Source organism: Rhinoderma darwinii, chromosome 1, assembly GCF_050947455.1.
Source record: "Rhinoderma darwinii isolate aRhiDar2 chromosome 1, aRhiDar2.hap1, whole genome shotgun sequence".
NCBI classification, from domain to species: domain Eukaryota; kingdom Metazoa; phylum Chordata; class Amphibia; order Anura; family Rhinodermatidae; genus Rhinoderma; species Rhinoderma darwinii.
In genome coordinates, this window is record NC_134687.1 from 260,488,311 (window position 1) to 260,501,670 (window position 13,360).

The 13,360-nt window shown below is 41.0% G+C and overlaps 1 protein-coding gene across 1 annotated transcript in view; it reads left to right on the plus strand.

Annotated features, from left to right (window-relative positions):
- Positions 1–13,360, plus strand: part of HDGFL2 (HDGF like 2) — a 114,253-nt gene that overhangs the window by 19,853 nt on the left and 81,040 nt on the right. The window contains exons 3-4 of the mRNA XM_075863724.1: positions 10,351–10,492; positions 11,008–11,136. Of these exons, the coding sequence (XP_075719839.1) occupies positions 10,351–10,492; positions 11,008–11,136 (271 nt within the window). The remainder of the gene's footprint in view (positions 1–10,350; positions 10,493–11,007; positions 11,137–13,360) is intronic.

Consider the following 13,360-nt stretch of genomic DNA (forward strand, 5'->3'; position numbering starts at 1 on the left):
TACATCGATTTACCTGCAAACGCCGATGCTGCTGCAGAATCAACTGAAGCCTCTGGTGCCGATGTGTCCGACACGATGCAGGACCTGTGAGTGACGTCACAGATCTGCACTGCCAGAAGCTGGGCGTTCTGAAGAGAAGTGGATGATACTTCTCATCAGAACGCCCAGCTAGTAAAAGTATTAAAAACGCCCCGATGTACGCACCTAATACACGCCCACTTGGACTTTTACTTTTAAACACACCCACTTGGACTTTTGCAAGCCTCATTTGCATAACTACAAAAATGGTCATAACTTGGCCAAAAATGCTCGTTTTTTCAAAAATAAAAACGTTACTGTAATCTACATTGCAGCGCCTATCTACTGCAATAGCAGATAGGGGTTGCAAAATCTGGTGACAGAGCCTGTTTAAAAAAGTGCATGTCACTTCTTGAGACGTTTTTTGGAGCTGTTTTTCATTGACTCAATAGAAAAACCCCTCTAAAAACGCAAGTTACTTGAAAAACGGCTGAAAATCAGAGCAACTTGCGTTTTTTTTGCAGCGTTTTTTACGGCCGTCTTTGGAGCTGTTTTTCTATAGAGTCCATGAAACAATGGCTACATTCGGCAGTTTACGGCCCGAAAAATGGCCGAAAATAAGCTTTGTGAACATATACCCTAAGATTTGACTGAATTCTGTGTGTAAGATGTAAGATGTGACTGTTCAGTGCGCAGACAACGCAGAGATTTTTTTTTACACACAGCACAGGACGTGCTGCTTCCATTACTCTGCACTGCAAGGACTTTTGAAGCTCGGAGCTCAGTCTCTGCCTTCTTCACACAGTGGCAGCTGTTTGCCTTCAGGAGATTACAGTATATTCTAAGATAAAAACTGCGTCTTCTAGTCCAAAAAATACGGTATATTAGCTTATTCTAAAAATGTAAGTACGCTTTAACCTATTGGCACCACAGCCATTTTTTTAGTTTTTCACTCCCTGGCTTTGAAGAGCCGTCCTTTTAAAAAAAAAAAATTACATTAAATTCTGTCAGTTGAGTGTTGTGAAGGCTTATTTTTTGCAGGAGGAGTTGTGTTTCTATTAGCACTATAAAGTACCATATAATGAACTGGAAAACTGATAAAAAAAAATATTTGTGGGGTGGAATTAGAAAAAAACTGATTCCTCCTATTCTATTTTTTATTTTTGATTTCCCATGTCCTTTACCCTGCGGTAAAAACGACAACTTAACCATATTGACCAGCAGAATAAAGTTATGGCGATACCAAATGTATGTGGTTTTTATTATGTTTTACTACTTTTTACAAAGAAAAAACGATTTGTTTAAAAAAAAAGTTCTTTCGCCACATTTTAAATCCATAACTTTATTTGACATCGGCATGGTATGGAGTGGGCTTAGCCCCTGAGCTTGCTCCATAGTTCAACCCTCACACCAGGATATACGGGGGTGTCCTAGTGTGTCAAGGGGTTAATGCCAATTTTTAATTTTGTGTGTGTATACAGTGAAGGAAATAAGTATTTGATCCCTTGCTGATTTTGTAAGTTTGCCCACTGTCAAAGACATGAACGGTCTAGAATTTTTAGGCTAGGTTAATTTTACCAGTGAGAGATAGATTATATAAAAAAAAACAAAAAACAGAAGATCACATTGGCAAAATTATATATATTTATTTGGATTGTGCACAGAGAAATAAGTATTTCATCCCTTTGGCAAACAAGACTTAATACTTGGTGGCAAAACCCTTGTTGGCAAGCACAGCAGTCAGACGTTTTTTGCAGTTGATGATGAGGTTTGCACACGTTAGATGGAATTTTGTCGGGAACCGGGAGGTCAGCTATCCCCGACAGCTGACACTCCAGTGTTGCCCATCAGCGGCTCTTCGCCGCTGATTGTCAATTAACCCCATAAATGCGGCGATCGATTGCAATCGACGCATTTAGGGGGTTTGTAGCACTTTGGCAGCCCCCATGCAATCGTGGGGGTTGAAATGGCAACCGGAGGCCAGACAACGGCCTCCGGGTCTGCCATGTATGGAAGCCTATGAGGCTTACTGTCTGAGTGACTGTGACGTCACACGGACAGTTGGAATACATTACACTACTAGGTAGTGTAATATATTCTAGCCGCAATCAGCGCTGCAGGTAAAAGAATAAAGGTGTAAAAAAAAATGTTTGTGTTCTAAAAGTTGTTTTTTAATATGGGGTTAAAATGAAAACGTTAAAAAAAATAAAAAATACACAGATTTGGTATCACCGCGTTCGTAACGACCCAAACTATGTTATTTTTTTCTACCCGGTGAACACCGCAAGCAAAATAAATGAAAAACTGCCAGCATCGCTATTTTTTTGGTCACCACCCCTCACAGGATATAGAATAAAAAGTGATCAAAAAGTCGCATGTACCCTAAAATAGTACCAATAAAAACGAACACTCGTCCCGCAAAAAAAACAAGGCCTCATGCACACGACCGTATTTTTCCCACCCGTAAATACTGGCGTAAATACGGGTCCGGTGTCACACGTATTCGACCCGTTTTGCACCAGTATTTACGAACCCGTGCCCGTAAATATGGGTCCGGTGTCACCCGTATTCCACCCGTATTTACGGGCACGTTTTTGGCGGCAAAATAGCACTGCACTAATCGGCAGCCCCTTCTCTCTATCAGTGCAGGATAGAGAGAAGGGACAGCCTTTTCTGTAATAAAAGTTAAAGAAATTCATACTTACCCGGCCGTTGTCTTGGTGACGCGTCCCTCTCTTCACATCCAGCCCGACATCCCTGGATGACGCGGCAGTCCATGTGACCGCTGCAGCCTGTGATTGACCTGTGATTGGCTGCAGCGTTCACATGGCCTGAAACGTCATCCAGGACGTCGGGCCGGATGTCGAGAGGGACGCGTCACCAAGGCAACGGGCGGGAGACAGGTCTGGAGGAAGCAGGAAGTTCTCGGTAAGTATGAACGTCTTTTATTTTTTACAGGTTTATACTGATCGGTAGTCACTGTCCAGGGTGCTGAAAGAGTTACTGCCGATCAGTTAACTCTTTCAGCTCCCTGGACAGTGACTATTTACTGACGTCGCTTAGCAACGCTGCCGTAATGACGGGTGCACACATGTAGCCACCCGTCATTACGGGAGCTCCATAGACTTCTATGGGCTGCCCTAGCCGTTATTACGGCCTGAAATAGGACATGTTCTATCTTTTTCAACGGCACGGGCACCTTCCCGTGAGAAAACGGGAAGGCACCCGTCGCCAATAGAAGTCTATGAGCCCGTTATTACGGGTCGTAATTACGACCCGTAATAACGGGAGTTTTTACGGTCGTGTGCATGAGGCCTTACACAGCTTTTTTTGACTAAAAAATAAAAAAAGTTATGGCTCTCAGATAATGGTGACACAAAAAATAAATAATTTTATAAAAATTAGATTTTTATTGTGCAAACGCTGCAAAACTATATACATATGGTATTCGCGTAATCGTACCGACTTGCAGAATAAACTAAAACGTAATTTTTAAAAAGTGATCAAGAAGTTGTATGTATCATAAAATAATGTACCCATAAGTTACAGCTCGTCCTGCCAAAAATAAGCCCCCATACCGCTCAATCGACCAAAAAAGTTATGCCTCTCAGAATGTGATGATCCAAAACCATTTTTTTTTTTTTAAATAGTCTATTCTTTGTAAAATTAGTAAAATATAAAAAAAACCTATATAAATTTGGTACCACCGTAATCTTATTGAGATGCATAATAAAACCAAGTTGTCGTTTTTACCGCACGGTGAAAGATGTAAAAACAAAACCATGAAGGAATCAGTTTTTTCCAGTTTCAGCCCGCAAATAATTTTTGTTCAGTTTCCCAGTACATTTTATGGCACTTTAAATGGTGTCAATAGAAACTACAACTCCTCCCTCAAAAAAATAAGCCCTCAAACCACTCGATTGACGGGAAAATAAAAAAGTTATGTCTATTGGAAGGTGAGGAGTGAAAAACGAAAATGAAAAAGCAAAAAAGATCAGTCCTGAAAGGGTTAATTAATTTCTAATAAAAAAACATTTATGACCACATATGGTATTGACGTACTCGGGAGAAATTGCTTTGCAAATGTTGGGGTGCTTTTTCTCTCTTATCCCTTGTGAAAATTAAAGAATGCAACATTTCAGTGGACAAAAATGTTGTTGATATTATTTTTCACGGCCTAATTCCCCTAAATTCTACAAAAAAATCTGTTGGGTGAAAATGCTAACTATACCCCTAGAAAAATTCCTTGATGGGTGTAGTTTCCAAAATGGGGTCACTTTAGGGGATGTTTCCACTGTTTTAGTCCCTCCAGGGCGTTGCAAACGAGACATGGCACCGAAAACCATTCCAGCAAAATCTACTTCAAAATCCAAAATGCGCTCCTTCTCTTCTGAGCCCTGCTGTGGGTCCAAACATCAGTTTATTACCACATATGGGGTATTGCTGTAATTGGGAGAAATTGCTTTACAAATGTTGGGTTGATTCATCTCCTTTTATTTCTTGTACAAATTAAAAAAAATTGTATGTTTTAGCAGAAAAAAAAGGTGATTTTTCATCTTCAGACTAATTCCACTAAATTCTGCAAAAAAACAAACTGTGTCGTCAAAATGCTGACTATAGCCCTAGACAAACGCCTTGAGGGGTATTTCCAAATTGGGTCACTTTTGGGGGGTTTCGACTGTTTAGGCACCACAAGACCACTTCAATCCTGACATGGTGCCTAACATATATCCTAAAAAAAGGAAGCCCCAAAATCCTCTAGTTGCTCCTTTGCTTCTGAGGCCGGTGCTTCAGTCCATTAGGACACTAGGACCACATTACTAAAAACGACAGAATCTGGGCAATAAATATTGAGTTGGGATTCTCAGGTAAAACCAACTGTGGTACAGCACAAAATGTATTACAAATGAATTTCAGCAAAAAAAATAATATAATTTTGTAAATTTCACCTCTACTTTGCTTTAATTCCTGTGAAACGCCTAAAGGGTTAAAATACTGTCCGAGTGCTGTTTTGAATACTTTGTGGGGTACAGTTTTCAAAATGGGGTGATTTATGGGGACTTTCTAATATAGAAGGCCCTCAAAGCCACTTCAGAACTGAACTGGCCCCTGTAAAAATAGCCTTTTGAAATTTTCTTACAATGTGAGAAATTGCTGTTAAAGTTCTAAGCCTTGTAACATCCTAGAAAAAATAAATGGTCGTGAAAAAAACTATATGCAAACATAAAGTGGACATATGGGAAATGTTAACTAGTAACTATTTTGTGTGGTATTACTATCTGTTTTATGAGTAGATACATTTAAATGTAGAAAAATGCAAATTTTCTCTAACATTTTAAAGTTTTTCAAAAATAAACATTGAATTTATCGACCAACGACCATCAAATTTTTTCACTGACCTAAAGTACAATATGTCACGCGAAAACAATCTCAGTCACTTGGATAGGTTAAAGCATTTCAGTTACCACATAAAGTGACACATGTCAGATTTGAAAAAAATCATCAGATTCCACAAGGCCAAAACAGGCTGTGTCCTAAAGGGGTTAATCTTCAATATCTAGTATCCATTGTCTTGGCCTTATTGGATTAGTTGTTGTGCTTGTCAAGAACGTTGCCTAGTTAGGTGCATGGGCTACTGTTAACCCCGAAAAGGAGTATTCCCAACTTAGACATTTATGGCATATCCACAGGATTTGCTAGAATTGTCTGATAGATGTAGGTTTCAGCTCTTTGACCTGCACCTGCTTCAAGAACCTGGGCCATCCGTCCCCCGTTAGGCCCCGTGAGGTTGCATGTGCACGGCTCTCTGTTCTATGGGACTTCGGGATACAGCAGAGCAGCTCTTGCTCCGCTGTTTCCATAACTTCCATAGAATAGCAGACTCCTCTCTAGCCTTCCATAGGACTTGTTTTAAGGCAAAAAAAAAAAGTTTTCTTCCTTATCCAAGAGCCATAATTTTATATTTTTTTGGCAATATAACTGTATGAGAGCTTGTTTCTTGGTTTTTCAGCTGCGCCATTTTGGGGTACATATAATTTATTGGCTAGCTTTTGTTAAAGAGGCTCTGTCACCACATTATAAGTGGCCTATCTTCTACATAATATGGTCGGCGCTTAATGTAGATTACAGCAGTGTTTTTTATTTAGAAAAACAATAAATTTTTAACGGAGTTATGACCTATATTCGCTTTATTCTAATGAGTTTCTTGATGGACAACTGGGCGTGTTTTATTTTTGACCAAGTGGGCGTTGTGAAGAGAAGTGTATGACACTGACCAATCAGCGTCATACACTTCTCCCCATTCATTTACACAGCAGATAGTGATCTAGTAAGAACACTATGTGCAGCCACATAAACACACTATAACGTTACTGCAGTGTCCTGACGGTGAATATACATTATCTCCAGCCAGGACGTGATGTCTATACAGAATCCTGACACTTCTGTAGCGTCTCTGTGATATTTACAGCAAGGCAAGCGTAATCTCATTTTAAATTACAGTTTACATCGTAATTTCGCGAGATTACGCTTGCCTTGCTGTAAATATCACACAGACACTACAGAAGTGTCAGGATTCTGTATAGACATCACGTCCTGGCTGGAGGTAATGTATATTCACTGTCAGGACACTTCAGTAACGTTATAGTGTTTGTGGCTGCACATAGTGATGTAATAAGATCACTATATGCTGTGTAAATGAATGGGGAGAAGTGTATGACGCTGATTGATCACTGATTAGTCAGCGTCATACACTCCTCTCCACAACGCCCACTTGGTCATATAGTAAAACACGCTCAGTTGTCCATTAAAAAACTCCTTAGCATAAAGCTAATTTAGGTCATAACTCCGTAGAAAATGATCGTTTTTCTAAATAAAAACACTGCTGTAATCTACATTACAGCGCCGATCACATTATGTACAATATAGGCCACTTATAATGTGGTGACAGAGCCTCTTTAATTATTACGGTGGGAGAAAAAAAAGCAATTCCACCATTTTTTTTTTTTTATTTTTTTATTTTTTTTTTGTGGGGTGTTTTTATTTATTTATACCCCCCACCTCTGCTTACAGTGGGGTAAAATGTATACGTTTCTCTTTATTCTATTAACATGGGATCCCATGAGTGATGTATAACATACGTCATGGACTTTTTCATAGCTTTTCATGACGTACATATGTTAAATGGATATCATTATAGTCTATGATGATCGAAAAGGTACATTGATGCCTAGTAGTGGCATTCGTCAACCACCTGTAGACTATGATAGTATCTGTTTAATGGGTACGTCATGAACTTTCATGACCCCGGTTTATGACTTATCTGTTTAACAAATACTATTCTAGTCCAGGGTGATGGATAACACTGTTAGGGCATCCGTCACCACCTATGTTTATTGTATATGTCAAGAACTTTTCACGGCGTATATGTCAAACGTAGTGCAATAAACTTGATGTGAAGGACATAATGAAGCTTTCCTCAGACCTATTCTACACTGTTTTGTACACCTTTTAAGATGTTTGTAGAGCTATGTTCACTGGCAATTCTCTGTTTAAATGGACACACAATTTATAATCTAATAGTAAACCTGATCTATATTAATTTAGGTCCCGTGCACAAGACCGTAGAATAATACGGACCCATTTTTTTCTTTGGCCGACGGACACCTTCCCGTACGTGTACAGAAAAGTATCCGTGCCGTAGAAACCCTACGTAAAAATAGGACCATGCTCCCATACTTTGTAGCGGGAGCACGGCCCGCAAATGCGGACAGCCAGCCGTGCCTGTAATTATTGTAAATACGGGCACGGTCGTGTGCATGTGGCCTAGGGTATGGTCACCCTTTTTTTTTTTTTTTTTTTTTATTTTTTTTTTGAGCAGATTTTCTATTGACACAATGAAAAACCGCTCCAAAAACTGCTCAAGAAGTGACATGCTGCTACTTTTAATTACGCAGCGTTTTACTCCCTGAAAAACACCTGAAAACACTGTGTGTAAACCTACCCGAACTGTTAAAATGTAGTTGTTTTATCCATGCAAATTCTGTGCGAAGCTACAGGCACTAAGTGTCTCCCTTCCTGTAATCTGCTGTCCACCCCCTGTTGTCAAGCAAAATCTGGTTCTAGTTACAGAGCAGAGGAGACGGACTGCGAGAAGTGGGGGGGGGGGGGGGGTGTGTCTCCTGCCTGCCTATACACCTCTATGGAGGGGGGAGCAGTCAGAAAGACAGTCAGACCTGCTGGTAAGAGTTATATCTCACCCTAGTGCTGGATTCACAGGTCATTACTGCTGTATACTCTCCCCCATGCTTCTGTTGCAGCTTCTATATATGAGATAGTAGAGCAGGATCCTCCTCTTCTCTGAGAGTGCTGTGTATAGAAGACATAAGTGCAGAGGGGAAAACTGCTAAAAAATTACATTATACAAGTCCTATAATGGCCAGAAAATACTGTTATTCCTCATGTACACACACATATGACAGCTTATTTTGAAAAATCACCTGAAAAATTAGGTACCCCGTAACTCTGTTCACCCGTGCTCAGATTTTTAAATAGTACTGTCAATCCTATTCCTTCCCTTTTGAGGCTACAGTCTGCATTTTCCAGCATACCATTGTTTGTAAATATGCTGCTAACTATAAACTGGTGTATATTGGGTTTGTCACGTAGTTGGAGAGGGTAAAGATAGGCTGGTTTCACACACCGAGTTTTGATGGGTTTTCTGTGGCGTCTATCGATGCCTGGGCTTCTATTCACTGCATTTATAGTTCTGCTTTACAGCAGTCACATGGATCATAGGAGGGGACCCATTGCCTTCTTTTCAAGGCATGCACTGTGACCTGTGCACATGTCGCTGTGCAGGAAGGGGTAGGAGGAGAATCCCCAACAGTTAAAGAGGCTCTGTCACCAGATTCTGAAATCCCTATCTCCTATTGCATGTGATCGGCGCTGCAATGTAGATAACAGTAACGTTTTTTTTTTTTTTTACAAACGTTCATTTTTGGCCAAGTTATGAGCTATTTTATATATATATGCAAATGAGGTTTGAAATGGACAACTGGGCGTTTTTTTTTTGTTATGTCCAACTGGGCGTGTATTGTGTTTTTAACTGGGCGTGTTTACGTGTATGACGCTGACCAATCAGTGACCAGTCGGCATCATACACTCTTCTCCATTGATTTACACCGCAGCGATGTGCAGCCACATACACATAGATTAACGTTACTGCAGTGTCCTGATAATGAATACACATGATCATCCAGCTTAGACGTCATGTGTATTCATTATCAGGACACTTCTGAATCTTTTCTGTGAGATTTGCAGCAAGGGAAACTAAATCTCGTTTACCTCCGAAATCTCACAAGATTTCGTTTCCCGTGCTAGAAATCTCAAAGAAAAGAGTCAGAAGTGTCAGGATTCTGAGTACACATGACGTCCAGGCTGGATGATCATGTGTATTCATTATCAGGACACTGGATTAACGTTAATCTCTGTTTATGTGGCTGCACATCGCTGCTGTGTAAATAAATGTAGAGGAGTGTATGACGCTGACTGGTCACTGATTGGTCCGCGTCATACACGTAAACACGCCCAGTTAAAAACACAATACACGCCCAGTTGGACAGAACGAAAAAAAACGCCCAGTTGTCCATTTCAAACCTCCTTTGCTTATATATAAAATAGCTCATAACTTGGCCAAAAATGAACGGTTTTTACGGTTATCTACATTGCAGCGCCGATCACATGCAATAGCAGATAGGGATTTCAGAATCTGGTGACAGAGCCTCTTTAAACATGTTTAACATTAAAACTTGATTTAAACCATAGGTTATTTTCTGATGACGCATTCCCTTTAAAGGGTTATTTCCAGTTACAGCAAACAAATGTTATTCTTTGTATAGCGAAAAGTTCCAAAAATGTCCTTAGTTACTTATATACTTTCTGTAATTCAAGGTTTTCAATATCTTTGCTTGGTGCCTGTCGGAGGACCTTCATCAGTTACTTCCTGCAGACGTAAATCGGTTATGGTCAGGTGGTGGACATATAGAAATATATATTTTATACAGAAAGCCTATAAGAAAATCGTGTATCTTTAAAAAAGAATAACTTTTAGTTGATAAAACTGGAATATGACTTCGAGACATGGCCAGCAGCCTTCTGAAACAAGACTTTTTGGTTCGCTTGTTATTTCCTTCTCTGTACTAGTAGTAGATACTATTCTAGGAAGAAAATGTATTATGAAGCTGCTTAGGCTGCTGATATTAGTTTGGAAGCTAAAAGCTGAAATTATTTTTTTTTTGACTTTTTTTTTTTTTTTTTTTTTTTTACCCCTAGTGCTTTTTTGGGAGCTAAGGACCTTTTTCCATATGAAAAATACAAGGATAAATATGGCAAACCTAACAAAAGGAAAGGATTTAATGAGGGTCTTTGGGAAATTCAAAATAATCCAGAAGGCAACTACAGATTTCCTCCTCAAGTAAGTAGTGTTTGTTTTGTTTGTTTTTTAATGTTGTTTTTCTTGTGGTTTTCCGATCTTGGACACTTACGGCACATCTCCGTGATATGCCATAAATGTCTGAGAGATGCAGGTCCCGCCTCTGCGACCCACACCTTTCTTTAAAACGGGGCCCTTTGACTGCCGTCCTACCTTGGTTGGCTCGCACTGCTCCCCGGCCACTGTCTGACGAGGTGGTTGGGAGTTACAGAAACAGCCAAGCTTGCTGAGGTATTTTCCGTAACTCCTAAGAAGTGGATGGGAGTTACAGATAGAGTAGCTCGGCTATTTACATAGCTCCCTTTGTTTGGAAACTGAATAGCTTGCCGTTCTCCACAGTTAACGTAACTCCCACCCACTTCTTTGGAGATATGACATAAATGTCCAAGATGGAAAAACTCCTTTAGGGATGTGTAACTTTACACTTGGCTTTTAAATTGCTGATCATACTTCCAGTTCAGTTTTGCTTACTGTTATGTATGTGTATTATTTTGCAGTCAACCAACTCGTCAGATAGTGAAGCACCTAATGAGAAAGAATGTGATGAGGAAAAACTGCCGCCTGCTATGAATTCTGGCACATCAAGTGAAGAGGAAGGTAGTGAAAAACAGCCAAAATCTGCAGTTGTAAGTATTTATGCTTAGCGAAATCTTCGATCGTGCATGTATCTCTTTTCACATAACAAAAACAAATTCTTTAGTCTTATTGTGTCAATACATCTTACCGTAGGGTGCCCCACGATTCTAATATTGGGGATGTCCAATAAAAAAAAATGTCAATGTGGGGGGTAGTGGTTGGTTGGTTTGTCTGTCTCTTCCTTTTATTTATTTTTTTTCCATCGCTACTTATTTCCTGATTGAACTAGCATGAGCGTTGTAGACTCCCTGGGGTGTAACTACGTTTCACAACTCTGCTTCTTTAAAAAGGATTTACGAAAAGTGAGAACATGAGTCTGCAGCCATATTGGTTGTCACATTTGAATAAGCTTCTCATAAACTGATGACCTAAGACGCTAATCCATTCTCGCATTGTATTCTATTCACCAATAAAACAGGCAAATTGATTTCTAGTTGTAATAGCTTATACAAGTATGCTCACAATATTTTTCTCGTTTATATCATTGGGGGACACGGCACCATGGGTATAGGCCCTTGCCAGTAGGAGTCTAACACTAGATAGGATAGACTCTTTTCTTTGCCCAGGCAGGCAATACCCTTTCCACAGACACTGGTTTTAGCCTAGTGTCCATAATTGGCAGACATAAGCGGATTCTCAGGTCTGCTTTTTTTTAATTTTAGTTTTATTTCTTTACTACTTTTCTACTTAGCTGCCGGTGGGTTGGCAGCCTGGCATGCCAGCCTTGTCATCCCCCTGCGGGTGCCAGGAGACTAGCCAGTCCTCTACACTGTGCTTACCTCACCGCCAGTCGTCTAACCTATCTTCTACATACGCAGGTTGAGTGCCAGTATTCCCAGTATGTGTAAGAGGTTACTGTCTGGGCCTCTTAAATTTAGTTCCAGGATTTTCATATTCCACGGCCGTATGTACCGCCCACTTGCATCACATGACTTTCTCCGGCATATTGGACAGCTTGGTCCGCCGGTCTGGCTGTATAGGGCTCTCTTGGGGGTGGCTACCTGTGGCGTTGGACGGTCGCTACAAAATGCAGTCTTTCAGGAACATACACTCCTTTCCTGCAGTGTTCGTCACCTCAGAATTGCTCCTGCTGGTTCCAGCACCGTTTTAGTTGCTCCAGACCATTCAAGCGCTCCTTGATGTCCTCTACGGTTTGACTGGCGGTACACAGCACCTTGCGGTCCGGTAGGCTTTCCCTCTGGGCTAACTTTTTTTTTTTTTTTTTTTTTTTTTTTTTTCTTTTCAGAAGTCACTGAATTTTTTTATGCTAGGTGGGGTTCCACCAGCTGTTCACTTGAGACACTATTATCTGTCCCTTTCCTTTTGTAACATGTCTTTCTCTAGGGAGGACCCAGCAGGCAGCCGGCCCAGGGGTGCCGGGCTATTTACTAATCTGTGGCAACTGTCAAGATAATTTTACCTGTGGCCAGCCCTTTTGACCTTGGTGCCTGCAGTACGGAGCCTCCTAGGATGTGCTTCCACCCCTGTCTGGGCAAGTTCTTTCTCCCAAGCCCTGCGAATGTTTCCAGACTCTTCTAAACTATGGTTGAATTTGTGGCGTGCTTGCCGTCCCAAATAGCAGCCAAGATTAATGCTCCTCCGGTCCTTCCCCTGTGGTACGTCACATAAAAGACTCAGGAGCTCAAGCGATCGGTACTGAAGAGGCTGCTATCCTATGCTGGAACAAGGAGAATTCCTGTCCTCCATCGACATTCGCAATGCAAACCTCTGCATGCCTATCAGAAGGGCTCACCAGTGTTCCTTCCGTTTCACTGTTCTTATTTCGACTTTGTCGCCCTTCCCTTCGGTCTTGCCACGACTTCAAGGACCATCACAAAGGAGCTTTTTTCTTTTTTTTTTTTTTTTATTGGAAAATCTCTCAACACAAGGACAGCCAAGGTGTATCTTCCGGTGGACAATGTTAAGGCCATACGAGCCAGGGTGGCTCTCCTTTGCCAGAACGCTTTTTCTTGCATCCTCTTCTGTATGCGTGAGCTGGGCAAGAGGGCATCGACCTTTGAGGTAGTTCCCTATGCTCCATTACACACAAGGCCTCTACATAGGGAGATTCTCATAAACTGGGACAAGTCTCACGGCATAGTAGACAGGTTGATTTCTGCTACCGTCTGGGGTTTGTCAGGCTTTGAGCCGGCTCTTCCATCCCCACCAATGGTTGGTCATCTCAATGGATGCTAGCCAATCCGGATGGGGAGC